General features: G+C 41.5%; 1 protein-coding gene across 15 annotated transcripts in view; it reads left to right on the forward strand.

Annotated features, from left to right (window-relative positions):
* Positions 1-17,728, forward strand: part of fbrsl1 (fibrosin-like 1) — a 378,307-nt gene that overhangs the window by 109,825 nt on the left and 250,754 nt on the right. For 14 of the 15 annotated variants that reach the window (XM_021319717.2, XM_021319696.2, XM_021319698.2 and 11 more), the window contains exon 2: positions 7,551-7,772. In XM_021319717.2, coding sequence (XP_021175392.2) covers positions 7,551-7,772 — 222 coding nt within the window. The remainder of the gene's footprint in view (positions 1-7,550; positions 7,773-17,728) is intronic. The other variant, XM_036144598.1, reaches the window with a different exon arrangement.

A 17,728-nucleotide genomic window follows, 5' to 3' on the forward strand; every position in this document is an offset into this window, starting at 1 on the left:
CATTTTCATGATGGTTTATCTCACCTAAAAACCTTAGAAAAGTAGCTTTCTGATCACCTGCTGATGGGATCTTGGAAGGTTGTCGGTGATTTTTCGGTTGGTTCCCCCCCTTAATCAGATAAACTCTGTTAAAAAGGGGAGCCTGGTCCACGCCTAGTCATGCTGACGTGGGATTTGGGCCTGGCTTACCTGGAGGGTCGACAGGATTGGATGATGGCTGGGACGGCTGCGGCGCGATCTGATGCACTGTTTCGGCTAGCAACCTGCGAAAAGTCTCCTCTATCTCCTTTCTCATTGACTCCTCCATGCGCAGGTTCCAGCCTTTGTTGTCATGTGTGCTTTTCGACCTTTCTGGCCTGTCAGTTTGCTTACCGTATCGAGCTGGATCCGGCCTGTGCCATTTTTGAAACCTCTCACCTTCCATGCTGCCATGCTGACCTCTCCTATCCTGGGAAGCTTTCTTCTGCTGCGGCTCAAAACCATGTTGCTTCTTAGGACCAAATCTAGTTTTAGGTTTGAAGGGAGGCATCTCATGTCCCTCCAGACCTAAACTCTTTTCTGGTTCGGCTTGAATCTGCAGAACCTTTTTATCACTATCGGCTCCTTTGTTGGGCCGGACACGTGTTTCCCATGCCACCTGCGCGTATTTCCTGATTTCCTGCATCGTAAGTTTCTTGGTTCTACAATGCATGGTAACCTCATAACGCACGCTTTCATGAAGATTATGGAGGAACAAAGATTTGAAAGTGTGGTCTTCCTCCAAGCCGGGAGCATTTCGTCCCTGAAAGTAAGCAGCCCGCAAGCGACGGTAGTACTCTTTTGGTGCTTCAGTTCTCTTTTGCTGAATTGCAAAAGCTCCAAGAGTGGCCGAAGCTGGGTCTGTAAACGCCGAATATTCTTCTCTTAAAGCCTGACAAAGAGCTGAATAACGGTCACGTGTAGCTGGAGGGAGGCTTTCTATGAAAACATGGACACTTCTGGACGTGGTTTTCCAGATAAGCTTCAACTTTTCTCGAGCTGAGGGGCTATATAAGTCTAGCAGACAGCGCTCTACCTCTCTGAGATAGTCATCAATGGTGGATTCTGTATTGCTAGGATCAAAACACTCTATGTCTCGGGCCAGGGACTCAAGTTGACGCATCCGCAGTCCCTGTTCAGGGATCGGAGCTGGTCCATCTGAGTCCTCTCCTGACGACTCTAGCCTGTGGTAACCAAGATGGGAGGGAGGCTCCAGTTCTGACCACCTACCTGGCATCGGCGGCCGGTCGTGGGACGCAGGGGGACCCCCCCTGTCATGAACTCTTGTCTGTGGACGCAGTTCAGAGGAGTGGGGTTCACCTGTGTTCCAGGAACGGTGCTCTCGTCGCCCTGGTGGGGGGAAAAGATCACAGCGGACCGTGTCAGGGGTCAGGTGGGAAGCAGGTGTTTTCCCATGATTTACATCATGTGGATCAGTCCTGATTGCCACCCTAAGTTGTTTAGGCATTTCTTTCCGTATCACACTGCTATATCTGTCCTGACCTTCGCTTACCCTTCGCTCAGAAGGTGTCTGAGGGCCCAGTTCATCCAATGTCCTCCAGGTGTGATCTCCATGTTTTCCTTTGGAGTTCTCACACTCAGATCCTTCTGTCTGCAAGCTAATGCGATCCTCCTCTCGCTCCTCTGTGAGATGACAGCTGCCCTGAACACTTCTCTGTTCTAGCTCCCTAACTCTTTCCTCAGCTGCGATCCGTATCTCAACCTCTCTGTTACGCAGATCGGTCTCTAGCGTTAACCTTCGGTGGTATAACGCAGTTAATTCACCCAAAACATCTGCTACCAATCTATGTTTAGGTTTGCTCTGGACCTCCTCCACCAATTCCTGAATTCTCCTCTCACAGTCTTCTATGCTAAACTGATTCAGACGGGTTTGTTCGTCCGGTGTCATTTTAAGCAGTGAGCTAATGACATCCTGGGCCTCCATTCCAATGGAATGGTTTGGACCTTCAGCTCCTTCAGCTGAAGAACCGCTACTATCCATTCTTTGTCAGCTATGGATAACAACACAACAGGTAACAACCTGTAGTTTAGCTCAGCGCTAAACAACAGACAACAAATAACAACGCTGTATTCTAGCTTAGCACTAGGTAACAACGCATACACTTAAGTTTAGCTCAGCGCTAAACAACAACTGCTAACAACAACTGTTAAGTGGCTTCACTTTAACTGTTAACAGCAAACACGCACTATGACTGGCACTTAACTGCAGTAAGTGGGTTCAAATACGTGCGTTTAATTAGGCTGCACAGGGGAAAATCAACCCTGCGACTTACAACTCCTTAGTTTTAGGAACGGTTAATATGCTTGTTTAACTTTGAGAAAATTAACTTTGAGTGACATGGACCACTAACCTTTCGGCCAGTAATTAAATGATAAAGCTGTGGCTTTGTTTGTGATGTAAGTTATTTCAGAACAGGTGCTCTACACATGTGTGGAAAATAGCAGTGTCTTGGAGCTTCAGAGGTGGCAAAGAATGACAGTTAAAAACCGCTAAATTGCAACCTTAGTTTCAAAATCACAGCTCAATTTTGACCACTTATGATGAGCAGAAGGGGAATAAGGGAGGAAAGAGAAAAAAAAAATGAATAAAATAAAATTAAAAAGACAAAGGGGCGTAACCGTAAGGTAAGTTTAAAGAAACTGACTTTCAAAACTGTCCCTCCGGGACACTGAGCGATCTAAGCTGTCTTTAAAACCGTGACTGCAACTACCTATCCTGGCCACCAGATGGAGGCAGGGTCTCTCTTTTCAAAGCAGAACACGACACAGACTCTGATTGACAAGTAGCAGACGCTGGCTGCTGTCTATTTCAATCTAGCTGACTTCCAGTCCAGAAATCAATATTCAAACCTCAGGTTAACAACCTCAAACCACCACAAACACGTATATATTTAGTAATGATACCTCCTTAATCAATTATGACTGAATAGTCCTTTTGGCAAGGTGAGCAGTCAAAATGCTGGAATATGGATTGTGTTCATTCAATTCATAAGTTGCTGGTTATTCGATTTAGTCTAAAGGAACGCCAATAAGTAGACTCGCCCACACAGGGAAACGCCAATTTATGCTATGCCATAAGCTGGTTGAATATGCTTATTATTATTATTAATTATAATTTGGTATTATAATTTAAATAATAAATCATTCAACTCAAAATTTCGCTATAACAAATATAGTTCAAATGGTGGTGATGTTAGCTATAAGCTTATAAGTATTTATACCACTAATGCATTAGTTAACTTTCTGTTATGAACTCATTTATGCTGGAATAAATGATCAGGTCGGACTGTTAACCGACCAGGTTTATCCAGCAGGCTGTGAGAACCCCAATGTAACTGCAATTAGAGTTTAAATCCTTATTCCTTATCACCATCCAATGATATTGTCTCTGTATTAATGTCAGATGTTAACTCCAAAGGAGGTTAGCTCTGATTTCTGAATACCCAGGCAACTGTGAATTGGACTGAACACAAAACAATGTCTATTCCGCAGTGGTTGGTTTTATTGAACCAAAAGCAATTCCCTGTTACAGTAATTCTCTGATTCAAACAACTTTGGAATTCTTACTCATTACTAAACTAAAACATGCAAAATATATATGTGGAAATAAAGAATAAAACAAAATAAACAATGGATTAAAATGAGCGGTTAGCAGATCTTAACTTAACTCAAAGTTGTTTAACACCGCCCTCGAAACACCGGCATTTCACGTATCAGCATTGATAGACAGAACAGCTTCGGGAATCTCACTGGACGCTTTGATATCTTACGAAAGCTAATTCAGCTAAGCTACCTACAGTTCAGATACACGTGACCCTCCCAAGATGGCTGCTACGATGACGTATGAGGGGAGGTCCTAATGACGTAACCACGCTTACGCTGATGGGGTAATGCCTCGCTTCGAGGGGCGTAGCTAACTGGGAGTTTAAAGCAAAGCCCGCGACTTGCTCGGACAAAGAGATTAAACTGATAAGGAGAAGCGAAAAGAGAGAGGGGGGGGGAGCAGGGAAAAGATGCAAAGAAATAAGGCGGTAACCCACGGCGGGGTTATTGATGAATCACAAATCAACACAGCAAAATCAATTGTAAAATGCATGCACATACAAAGAAAATGTTCAACAAAATAATTCCAACTTCGTCGTGGAATAAAAGCATTAACCAACACCTACAAAGTTCTACCGCCTGCCCAGGCACTTCTAAACACCCTGTTGGTGAGACAGAAATGAAAGGGGAAAAACCCCGTTACTTTGAGTTGCCTCGGGGCTGGTCCGGAACGCTCTGAGTGTGGCTTTCTGGACGCGCTTCGACGAGCGCAGTTGTCCACAGGCTGCAGCAGGACGGGGAAGAAGCTGCTTCGTTTCTTCCTCCGGGTTCAACAGTCGCTTTGTTGGCCAGACAAAAGCGGGGTCCTCTTCGATCAGTGGGAGATGCGGCGTCTCTCAGTCTTTTGATCAGAGGGAATTTAAAAGTACTTATTTTAGTCGACCTCCTGTCTGCACAGGGAATAGTTTGGCTTCGAAAAACTCTCGGTCCAGCGAGGAATTCGAGCACGTGTTGTGGGATCACCCCAACGGAAACAGCTGTGTGTGTGTGTGTCTTCTCGGGTTGGCTAAAGCCAGGGAAGAAGGAAGCTCATCGTGTGTGATCGGCTTTTATAGCCATCACTATAGCAACCTTATCTTGATCGGCGGCCATTTTGCCGTGTTGCGTGATGGGAGTTGGTGGCCATTTTGACCACATTGCATCATGGGTAACGCAGTCCGTTACGTCCCGAATTGATGCTGTTTCCTTGATCGGCGGCCATTTTGCCGTGTTGCGTGATGGGAGTTGGTGGCCATTTTGACCACATGAGTTGGTGGCCATTTTGACCACATTGCATCGTGGGTAACGTAGTCCGTTACCGCTTTCTGTCACGTCTGAACTGGCACAACAGTGGTGAGCTATGTTAGTGGACACAGCTGCCCTGAGGCAGACTGACAGAGGCCAGGCTGCCATATAACGGTGGCACTGGACCCTCTGGCCACCAGCAGGCAATTCGGGTGAAGTGTCTTGGCCAAGGACACAACAACTAAGAGGGTTGAAACAGGGGGTCAAACCGGGACAAACTCCTGACCCACTTGGTTGACAGTTGCAAAACGTAAGTTTTTGTGCAAAAATATAACTGACCGTCAACAAATAACATTGTGCCCAAAAAGAAATAATGGTGATGGCAGCATCATGCCGTGGGGTATCTTTTTTTTTCTTTTTTGCTGAAATAGTTTTTGATCAACGGGAATTGAATGAGTAATTCCAAGGACCAGCTAAATTTAAAAAAGTGAAGATTAAAAGTTATTTTATTTTCATCATAGTGAGTCATAAAACAAAAGTCTGAGAAGAGTCCAGAGCCAGACCGATGGAAAATCTGTGGGGGTCACCTGGAGAGGTCTGCGGACAGAAGGAGCCCTCACAATCTGGTCATATTTGGAGAACCTTTGCTACACAGAGAAAAACATTACCACGGATAGATGTGACATGCTGACAGACACCCACCAAGGAGCACTGAATGATGAAATTAAATCAAAAGTGTCTGAGCAAAGTTTAGCCTACATTATTGTATCCCTTTATGCTGCTGATCTTTACAGATATTTCCATATTTCAGTTGAACCTTACATGATAAATCTCACAAAGGCTGCTGGTTCCGAAACAAATACAGTTGTTGTTTTTTTTCTAATTCTTTCACTTGGATGGCGGTCTGTGCTGTGGTTGAATGTCAGACTGTGCTAATCATGATGATGATTGAAACCTCCACCAGGCTTGTTGCTGTCTTACAGGAAATGGTTTGATTTATGTCTTGCACAGTAACGCCGGGTTCTAGGCAAGAAACCTTACAGTAACTAAAACAGCACTTTAAACGGAAAATGTTTTTTGTCTGCCTATTGTTCTAATTCTCAGTGGATTTATTGGGGGAGGCGGTAGAAAAACTAATCTGAGTAGGATGTTAGGCTGTAATAAATGGGTTTTGAATTCCTATAAACAAGCACTGGTTCAGTCCGGGGTGTGGAGGCCAAAGTGGACATGAAACGATTAGTTAAAAGAGGGAATTGCTTGGTCATAGTTGAACTGTAAAGCAACTATATTTTCTCCAGTGTGCAATAAAGCAGCACTTCATATCATAAGCTCATTATATCTGAGCCATAAAGTGATTATGGTCTCCAGCACGGCATTCTTCTGCTGCTGACAGGATTAAAGATGACTTTAAAAGAGGAGGTTTAGCATCGCCGTTCAATGCTCCGGAGTTTGCTCGCTTTGTATAAGCCAGTAGTGAAGGGGGCCGTGCACTTGACTGTTTGCCAGCTGCGGCACACCCACCATCCTTTCTTTAAAACATTTCTCTCCTGTCAGTCCGGCTATCCATCCACGTCTGCCTGGTTTGTTCTTGTTCGAAGGCAGCGTGTGCTGTTGTTTTTCATGGATCTGACGTCCCAAAGAGCACAATCATTTCAAGGTTTTTAGCAATCTAACAAGAGTGTGGCATTGACCTGCTTGTCACGCAGAATTCTGATAAAAATAAGGCTCTGTTATGAATATATATATATATATATATATATATATATATATATATATATATATATATATATAGATAGATATATATAGATATAGATATAGATAGATAGATAGATAGATAGATAGATAGATAGATAGATAGATAGATAGATAGATATACATACATATATATTTCTTTGCAGAAGTATTCAAACCCATTTTCAGATTTTGTTAAGTCACAACCACAGACCTCAGTGCATTCTTTTGTGGTTGAGAGGGAAAAGGATGCGGAAGGATTTAGAAATAAATTTAGAATGCTTTTATACACCCCCAAAACACCAAATTTACCTTCAGTAGCCACGTAATTATTAAGCAGTCAGTCTGTGGGGCAAATGAGGAGCCACTTTTTGCTGTAAACTTCACTTTTGTATTTTTTTGGATAGTTTTCTACCAGCTTTGCACATTCAAAGGTAGTTTTTGCCTATTTACAAAAGGTGCTTAAGCTCGGTCAGATGGGGTAGAAAACACCTGTCCAGAGCACTTTCTTCCACGTTTGTTGTGTACCTATGTCAAACTTTAAATGCAACTTCTCATGGCCTTCTGTCAACAATGTCTTAATTTCTGGCACTCTTGAGTAAAGGCCATTTATGTGGAGTGTGTGACTAATACTTGCGGTATGCTCATAGTTGACCTGCACTGTGTTTGTTGGTCTTCTTGATGCTGTTTGTTCACTGATGTTCTCAATAGAAACTTCTGAGCCTTTCTTGGAACAGTGGGACACACACATGTTGATCTAATGCATGAATCTACTTCCCCTTCCCAAATGTGCAATATTTTTGTGCTGGTCCTTTTCATCAAATTCCATAGAAAACTTTACCAAGACACTGAGTATTAGGTTATATGAAATTCTGCAAGCAGAATATGCTCAAGTAGTATGTATTTATATATGATCAACCTAAATCTGACCGTCTTGTCTTCTCTGCCTATAGAAGAAGACCGGTACCATGAAGAAAGAGAAGAAGGAGTGGTGGAAGGAGAAGAAGTTGGCGAAGCGGCAAAAGACGGAAGATGAGAACAAAGAGGAGGAGGAGGAGAACGTGCAGCCGGTGGTGGATCCTCTGGAGAATGGCTTCCTTCACCACGCTCAGCGGGAGCAGGAGAGGATGAACGAGAGGCTGCTGAAGAAGACTTACTCCAAGAAGAACAAAATGGTAAGTGTTAACGTCTGAGCTGTAGAGTTTCAGTCTGAATACCTCTGTGGAAAGGAGGCCAGTAAAGGTTTAACGTGTGGACTGTTGGTAGATGGGAGGCCTGAGCGTTTGCTCATAAAGACACAGGGAGAGCGTGTGTGCTGCTTCTCATCCCTTTTCATATTTGTGAATGAATTCTCTGACGTTTCACTTCCTACTGTCTAATGGGACTTTTTGGTCTGTTTGCACTGCAAAAACGGAACTAAAAATAAGTAAAAATTTCTTAATATTTGTGTATCTGTCCTTGATTTGAGCAGGCAAATAAGATGATCTGCCAACAGAATAAGATTTTTGCAAATAAAATAGGAACAATTCATCTCCATCATCTTATTTCAAGTGCTGAATGTCTAATTATCTTATTTTAGAGGTCAAAATACTCATTCCATTGGCAGATGATCTTATTTACCTGCTCAAATCAAGGACAAAAACACTATGTTTAAGAACATTTTGCTTATTTCTAGATCCGTTTTTGCTGTGTGAGTGTTGTTGCCGGACGTTGAAGCAAGGATATTTCACTGCATTTCTGGCTTGCAGTCTGGCGTGATGTTTTCCCAAGCTGGTTCTTCTGTTTAGTTTTCTGAAGTGGTCAATGTGGTCAGTATCTTGAATAACCGTGTCTCTCTCTCTGTTTTTACTTACAATTACAAGTTCCTTAGAGAACATTGCACAAATACAAACTGATTCCCATTCTTTATTTTTTTTAAATTGCTCAGTCTTGCAACAAATTCTCTATTATACATGTGTATAAACCTTGAGTTATTCTAGGTCATGACATTGTATAATCTAAACCGTGCCATTGCTTCTCCGTTTGTATTTAAATGGGTTTAGTCCTATTAGAAAGTGGAACGTAAACTTCTGCGCTGATATCCAGCTATTGGCAGCTTCTAACAGACTCAAATATTACCCTACATTTAGCTCCATCCATCTCCCCATCAACTCTGATTAGCTTCCATGTCCCTGCTGCTAAAAGCATCTCCCACAGCATGATGCCTCCACCACCATGTTTCACAGTGGCGTTATGTTCTGGATGTCAGTTTTCTGCCAGACTTAAGCCTTGTGCACATGTAGCTGTGTCTTTATAAAATCGAGTATCTCCCCCAAGTCGTTTTTGAAATATATCATTGTACAGGCAGGATTGTTTTTAGAAATGTTTTCATCCACACAAACCCATGTAAATTCACCAGTGACCGTTGTTTTAAACATGCCAGACGCATACGGGGCAGTGTACCAAAGCTAAAACCTACGTCAGCCAATCAGAATCCTTCAAAATAAAGGCGATTTTGAACAGTATTGTGCCTGTGTAAAACAGCGGACCTCCGAGCGCTTTTTCTCCTTTTTAACTCAACATGTTAGAGCAGCTGGGCTTGTAAAAACAGACAAATAAAAAGCTTTTGAACCAACTATAATGTTTATAATGTTCTCGATACCCGGGTGAAGACAGGAAATGCTGTGCAGGCTGAGGTAGTTTCAAATTAAATGAACAGAGATGCCTTAGATCCGTGAATTTGTCCAGTTTAACATTGATTAGCCATATATTGTAAACAATCACAACACCGGTGTAGAAATCAGCACCTCTCTGACAGCATTCATTCTTTACTCTACTGTATTGCCAAGTCTATAACAGCAGCCTCACATTTGACATCAAACCCTAAAAGTCTGTCTTGTCATGTACACACACAGGCTCAAAAAGTTTTTTATAAATCTCCACTTTGGCTGGGGTTTTCAGAATAATTTGTATTTAGAGATGAAAACGCAGTTTACGTGTGCACGACAGGCCTCACCGCATAAAAATGTATCCGTTTTCCAAAATATCCAGCTATGTGTGGACTAGGCCTTACACCTAAACAGAGCACCTTACACCACGTGTTTTTGGGTCCCCTACACGGCCCTGAATATTTGGTATGACTTTCTCTCAACAACGCCACACGTTTTGTAGAGAGCACAACTACCGGTTGTCCTTTCCACAGATTCTTCCTCTGAAGTTCAAAGGGTATGGACGTTTTTGCCAGGCGCTGTAAATGTATCCTGACAAAATGGGTGTGTAGTCCTCCATTCATTAAACCTAATATAACAAAAGAAGGAAACACACACACACGACAGAGCAGTCTGCTTCTGACATTAAGAAGATCCTCGTGAAATGTTTGTATACCACTGAGCCACTTGCTTCCAGAACAGTTCGTCTTTCATATACAAACTGATAGTTTGCTGCCTTCAGGTGGGTTTACACTGCAATCCCATCCTTGTTTTCCCTTCTGCATAAGTGGCTTTCTGCTTGTGCCGATAGAGGACTGCCAATATCCTAAGCTTTAAGCACACTGCTGAGCCCACAGAGTCTGAGTCTGTCCCACTGAGATAGCTCATTTATGTGTTAACAGTTTGTTTAAATGGCGGATGTTTTTATGCTCTTGTCCGAAGCCAACATCCACTATAGGGCTGTTGAGGATAAGAGGGGAAACGTAGTCAGGAAGCCAAAGCAAATAATGAGGCTATGTAGCCCGGAAGCCTCCACCACAGACGAAAATATCTCTCTCAGATAAGATTTCCTGAGGAAGTTAACACGGCTGAAAATGCGTTTGGCTGTGATATTTAGTTTGCTGAGAAAGTATGTGTTTAAGTTGCTGCTATTATCCAGCATGCACTAAGCTGCAGCGGCTCAATCAGATCTGCATTCCACCGCAGATAATAACTCTATTGTAACATCACAGCCCACTGCAATTTCTGCCATTCAGAATTTCACGTTTCAGAATCACTTGATTTAATGACTATGTCTACACAATCCAATAAAGACAAGAACCATTATATAAACAGCTCCCGAAGGAATCCACTTAAAAAAAAATGCTTCATTGTTTTTGTCCCTACCTCAGTGTGCCGCCTTGCACTTGTTCCTGGTTTCATCTGCTTCCCTTCTGCCAGGGAGTTCTTGAAGTTTTCCCTTTCCTGCATTTCTCTTTAAAGAAGCCTCCCATAAACCGAATATTAGTCTGTCTGAACAAGTGTTGGCACTTAGTAGCTCTACATCACAATTATTTTGTTCAAATTTGCCTTAAAAATAGCTGACACCTCGATTTCTCGCAAGTACCAGTAAACAATATGACAACTTTCTACCCCAGGCGGGGGAACTATTACGGATAATAACCTCACTTAAAAACATCCAAGCTGTCCCTTTTAGACATCTAGCGTGTGGCAGTGACTCAGAGCCTAGGAACAAGCTGTTTCAAAATATTTGAACATGTATTGGCTACAGTGAAGCTAACGGTTAAAGCAAGCCACCGTCACGACCGAACTTCTGCATATACTGTCAGTGTTGAGCGCACCAGCAGCTGTGCGATGCTCATGAAGTTGGAAGCAACAAAATGCCTCTGCAGTCAAAAAGTGCATCTCATGAGTAATCATGTTGCATACCTAATGAATTCAATCTACCATAAATTATTCAGCTGCTAATCCTAACCTCTGATGGAGTGTTTCTGTATCAGCTTTTTTCTGTGCCTGTGTGGGTTTTGTTCTGGTGCTTCGGTTCTGTACCACAGTTAAAAACCTGTTTGTTTGATTAACTGAACACCAAAGGGTCCATTGTTTCTGTCCTACTGCTAATGACTAACCCCGACCCCCCAATGGTCATGAACAGTCTAGCTTGTATATATCTACAGTAAGAATGAATGAAGGGGGGAGGGAAGGAGGAAGGAAAGACATGATAAAGGAAGGAAGGACATAAGGATGGAAGGGTGCAAGGAGATAAGAAAGGAATGAACTAAGGCAGGAATGACATAAAGAAGGAAGGAACTAATGGAGGAAGGACATAAGGATGGAAGGGACTAAGGGAGGAAGAAAATAATGAAGGAATGAACTGAGGAAAAACCTAATGAAGGAATGAAGGAATGAACTAAGGGAGAAAGGACATAAAGATGGAAGGAACTAAGGCAGGAAAGATATAAAGAAGGACAGAACTAAGGGAGGGATGACATAAGGATGAAAGGAACTAAGGGAGTAAGGACATAAGAAAGAAAGGAATGAACTAAGGGAGGACATAATGCAGGAAGGAACTAAGTACTAAGGGAGGAAGAACATAATGAAGGAAGGAACTAAGGGAGGGAGAACATAAGGAAGGAAGGAACTATGGGAGGAAGGACATAAGGAAGGAAGGAACTAAGGGAGGAAGGACATAAGAAAGAAAGGAATGAACTAAGGGAGGACATAATGCAGGAAGGAACTAAGTACTAAGGGAGGAAGGACATAAGGAAGGAAGGAAGGAACTAAGGGAGGAAGGACATAACAATGGAAGAGAGGAAGGACATAATAAAGAAGAAATTAACTAAGGGAGGAAGGACATAAGGAAGGAAGGTTCTAAGAGAGGGAGGAAATAAGGAAGGAAGAATTGAACTAAGGTAGGAAGGATATAAGGAAAGAAGAAACTAAGGTAGGTAGGATATAAGGAAAGAAGGAACTAAGGTAGGTAGGATATAAGGAGGGAAGGAATTAATGGAGGAAGGACATAAGGAAGGAAGGAAGGAACTGAGGAAGGGATTATTTAAAAGACTGGAGAAGGGGTGAAGGAATAAAGTAACAAACAAACCTAGGAACTGCAGAATAAGCAAAGAAAAGACTTCCTGTCATGAGACAGGAAGAAAGACTAAAATAAAATAGAAGGGGTTAAAGAAGGAAACAATAAACTAGGAGAATAAGCTAAGCAACTAATCAAAAAGAAAATAAAGAAATGAACTAAGGAAGTAAGGAACTGGGAAGGAAAACTAAGGAAACAACCAAGGAAGGAATGGAGAAACTGTTAAGTAAGTGAAACTTACTTAAAACTTTCTTCTTAAATGTGTGCATGGTCAAAAGCTAATCCGTGAGTCCTGAGTTTTATTTTTTATTTTTTTATTGTGAGATGTAAGAGGAGCAGGTTACATCATATCCAGCAACATGCCTTTGACCTTCAGCATGCTTTAAATGGGGATCATGAATAAAACATAATGCTGACTTGCCCGTCCTTCAGCATGGTTGCTGGTTGTTGCACTGTTTTCTGCATAAGAAAGCACCTGCGGACATAGTTATTAGTTCGTACCTGATGCTTGCCTGAAGCTCTTTACCCTCTCACATTCAGGCCAGCCTGTTATCACAAAACAACCTTCCTACTACTCTTCTCTTACTGTAGCTGGCTCAAGATTACTTCCCGAGTCTCATATCTAGGTGTGTTTATAAGGGGTAAGCCAACTGGAGAGTGATAAGATAAGCTGGGGGCATTGACTGTGCAGCAGAGCATGGTTCAGGGCTAACCTGAGAGCTGCCGTACACAGAGCACTATCCTGCAAATACCACTGACCTGCAATGATTTACAACGTTTTAATGTCAAATACAATTCTTACTAGAAATGCACCGATAAGAGATTACGTGGCTGATTTCCAATATATAACTGTATAAATCTACCCCCTCCCCATACGTACACACACACACACACACACACACACACACACATGTATGTGTATATATGTGTGTATATATGCATGTGTGTGTGTGTGTATATATATATATATATATGTATATATATTTCAAGTGCAGTTAAGCCAAAAGTTATATATTGCCTTGGCAGATTTAGATTGAAAATGACTTTCATTCAGTTTTTTGTAGATATTACAAACTTGAATTATTGCGATGCATCGTGATATTTTCACTGAACACTGTACCCCAGTGGCTGACTGGCTGTGTATGATCTGGATAGTGTCTTCAATTGATACATACTGTAACTGAAAGCAACTGAATTCATACATAGCTGTATTTACTTAAATTACTTTTGGAGGTATTGCCGTGAAAATAAACATGAATGGCATATCACAACTCATTTAAACTCTTTTAGGTAATCAGCGAAAAAAAATCTTCATTGCATTGGAACCCTTCTTCATATTGCTGACCAGCTTTTTACCTGTTTTCACCAGCTTTTTACCAGATTTGTCTTTGGTAATTTTGAGCTTCAAGTCTGAGGTTGGAAGGCTGCCGTGACATATCCCTAATTTTTATCTCCCTCCACAGATTCTCAGTCAGCTTCATGCCGGGGCTCTGGTTTGACATAATTAAAATGTTCTTATTGCTTCCAGTGAGACGAAACATGTTGGTTAAATTAAACCTAAGTCTGACAGGTGTATGAATCATTTTGGGCTGAACAGTGAATGAACAGCTGCTGTTCGTCTGTAGAACAGACGGTTAACTTTTGAAAAGCGTCCCACAGCTTTGGTGCTTCCTCTTATTTTATTTTAAACACCTTAAACTGAAGTTTTATGGCTGAGTCTTCTTCCTTCTGTAACAACTTTAACCCCAAGGGTTTGTTAGAAACAACAAGACCAACCGATAATGCTCAGATCCCATCAAGCATAAAAGCATCCATTCTGGTTACAAATGATTTCTCAGTCCATCTCTACTTTTTTTACACAAGAAAAACCTTCTGTATGTGCCAAATCACCAAAATATTTTCTTCACTATTGAAGCTTTACTGCGGTCTCCGTCGGGGATTTGGTTGACTTGTGACCCTTTAAGGAGATCAGTGGGAAAAAAGAAAAAATGCAAAACACCTTAAAGTAATTATGTGGTTGAAAGCTTAGAAGTGGGTACTTGATAGACAAGGTCTTTCTTCTGTTCATCAGGTTAACTCCGCGATTTAACAAGTAGCATTATGAGATGAGTGGATAATGAGCGACAGAGCACAGGTGTCTGCAGGCACATCGCATGTGGGAGCATGTGCCTGTGTCTGTCTGGATGTTAGTGTGGGTGCGGGGACACACAGGCATTCTTGGACAACAACAGCAGACTAGAGTGGGTGACCGTGACTTGTAACAGACCTTGACAGATAAATTAGCTTAGCAGCACTTGAAACATGCAGAGGCTTGCAGGATCACAAAGCGGATTTCTTTCTTTGCCACATCAATAATAAGAAGAACAGCCTGCCTGCAAATACCAGTACAATACAATAAAAAAAAGACAAATACCAATAGAATTAATGAAATGAATTAATTTAAAAGAATATATAGTGGACTCCACCAGAATTACTCATAGAGCTCGGCTTCCTTACATTTTAATATCAGGTAATTGAAATAATGCATTTGTGTTCCTTTAGAACGATGAATTAAACAAATAGGTTTTCTTGCCTATTTTTTACCAATTAATCCTTGCTTAATACAGAACTGTTTTTTAGATTCTTGAACGTTTTATCCAGAGCCTGTATAGCTTTGAGTTTCCATGAAAGCACTGCAGTGCTTTGGCCCAGGGGGCCTCAGTCACAGCAGTTAATGGGGAAACAACACGACAGCTGCAGTTACTCCCCAGCTGTGCCTGGGTTTCCAACCTGTACCCATATTTGCACAAATGGAATAAAGAGAAAAGCAATAGAGGCATTAATCAATCACCTAGCCGTAAACACTGCATGGCACACCATATGCAGAAAATCTATAATTTTTTGCGTCAATCATTAAATGCATCAAACCAATAAGTCCCACCATTTTTGGACTATTGCACTTTAACCGACAGCATGTACTTACAACAAATTAAGCCCCTTTTCCACTGGCTCTGTTTGACCTGGCTCTACTTGGCTCCTTCCCTGTGGCGTCTCTGCATTTGGGGCCAGTGGGGCCTGACCCCAGCAGATGTCGCTGTGGAGCTCCATTTTCACAATAATCAATCAAGCTCGAATCATCCAATCAAAATACTGGAAATTTACATTTACGTTCTGCCGGATAGTGTGTGACAGTCTAGAGTTGGTTGTCCTTGCTAGCTTATTGAAGGATTAATATGAATCTTTTCTGTTAATAAATTAACATTATTACTTGGCCTTTATTTGTAATTTTATGTATCAAAATTAAATAACATTTAGCTTAAATAAAATGGCATTTCTAGTGTGTTGGTTTATGCTACTTTGTCTGTTTGATTTCAAATTGATCAAAGTCAGGTTGTATGCGTCACGAAAAAAAAAAAATAGTTGCTGCTAATAGGTGTTGAGTTTTTGTGCCCCACTTAACTTATCATGCCAGAGACGCCACTGCTCCTTCAGCTTTTTCAGCACCGGTGTGGCTTTTTTCGTCCCTGCTCAGCAGTCGGTAAAATCAGAGCTCATTAGAGCCAAAATGCTATATTGTGACACTGACTGACCAAGGGCGAAGAAAAGAGAAGGTTTTCTCCCAGCAAGTCCAGGGAAAAGTTACTACAACATTAATATTAAGGGCGACTGAGGCTTGATGGGTTGAGTAGTCGTCTTGCAATCAGAAGGTTGTGGGTTTGATTCCAGCTTCCCTTTGCCACACGTCATTGTGCCCCTGGGCAAGGCACTTAACCCTATGTAAGTTCAGTCCATTTACCATGAATGGAGTGGGTCAAACCGAAATATAATTTTACCATTTGCAAACCAGGAACCACGCCTGAAGGAAACAAAAGAAATTAAAAAGGACACTTCAGCTTTCTATACGAAGACGTACGCGCTGGACCTAAGTCAGATCCGCAGATTTAGCGAGGCTTTCTCTCGTTTTACACACACAAGCTACGTTTACATGGATAAAAGTAATCGGAATAAATGTCCAGTGATGTGCCAACCGGAATACTGTGACCGGATTAAGCTCAATGGGAATGAAATTGTGTTCTGAATGAAAGGGGTGGTTTGTGCTGATTAATAATCCGATCGACATGGATATAAATGCTTGTCAGGAAGAAGTTATTTTTAAGTTATATAGAAGGTTAATGTGGCAAACTGACCTGTGTGAGCATGTGTGCCTGATGTAAACGTGACGTAATTCCGAGTTGTTGAGTGGAAATATGTCGGGAAGCAAAATTTTCTGTGCTTCCGATACAACCTTTCTATTCAACCATATCTAGAAGCTGGTGCAAGTGCATCTATGACGCTTGGAAGACAGTCAGACTCGTATAATACTGCTTTGTTTGCTAAGTTTTGTTGTTCAGCAAAGATAGAAGTACTTGGTCTTCTGTGTGTTTTGGGGGGGAAATTGGATAACTGTCACAGTGGTTCTATTCTGAATAAAGCCAGGTGCGTATAGACGTTATGATCGGATTAATTGATCGTGTGCCCATATAAACGGTACAATCCAATTAGTTTTTGTTTTACGTTTCAATCCGATCGTGAAATTTGTGCATGCAAACATAGCTACTTAAAGCGATTAAGTTTTATCTCTAAAGAGTTTTTGGTTTAAAAAGTTGTTCACGGCCCTAATCGAGCCACTGTGTGCTTGCAGCAGTTCCTCTCTGGATATAATAACCCAAAGAACACTATGCAACCTATAAAAAATATTTTACTGCAGTTAAAAGTCAGCAGTTTTGTTCTTTAAAGTCCGTATCCTCATTCTTGGCTAACCGAGGAGGTGTTCATCACCTTCTGGCTATACCGCGTCTAATTCAAACCAACAGGAGCAGAGTAAAGTAGAGCACAGCCAAGTAGAGGGAGCGAAGTAGGGTAGGGTAGGGCTGTTAGAAAAGGGGCTTTAGATTAAGGCTAGTGGGATATGCTTTAATGCACTAATGGGAACAATCATGTAATTATCTTCTCTAGGAGTTAAAACTTCTACCTTCATCAAATAATCTGTTGCAGTTTTTTCTCTTTTATGTGGGAAAACACTTTGTAAGCAATGATATCAATCATAACTGGAAGGTCAGATCTCAACGTAAACTGGAAATCTGTATTGGATAAAGTATCACAGCTTAAAAACTAAATAATGAAGTTAATATTTTCTGATGTTTTGCTTGAACGGTATAGAAGAGCTGCTGTGGGACTAACTTGTCCTGTCCAAAAAAGGCAAACACCCTTTTTCTGAAAGGTACTCATTGTCAATTTTATAAAATAACAATGTATGTACATGAAAAATGAAATGCAGTCAGATACATTTTTACAATCCTGTGAATAAAACTAACAGTCAAAGCTGTGGAGAAACCCCACG

This window comes from Fundulus heteroclitus, chromosome 12 (genome assembly GCF_011125445.2).
Source record: "Fundulus heteroclitus isolate FHET01 chromosome 12, MU-UCD_Fhet_4.1, whole genome shotgun sequence".
In the NCBI taxonomy this organism is placed as follows: domain Eukaryota; kingdom Metazoa; phylum Chordata; class Actinopteri; order Cyprinodontiformes; family Fundulidae; genus Fundulus; species Fundulus heteroclitus.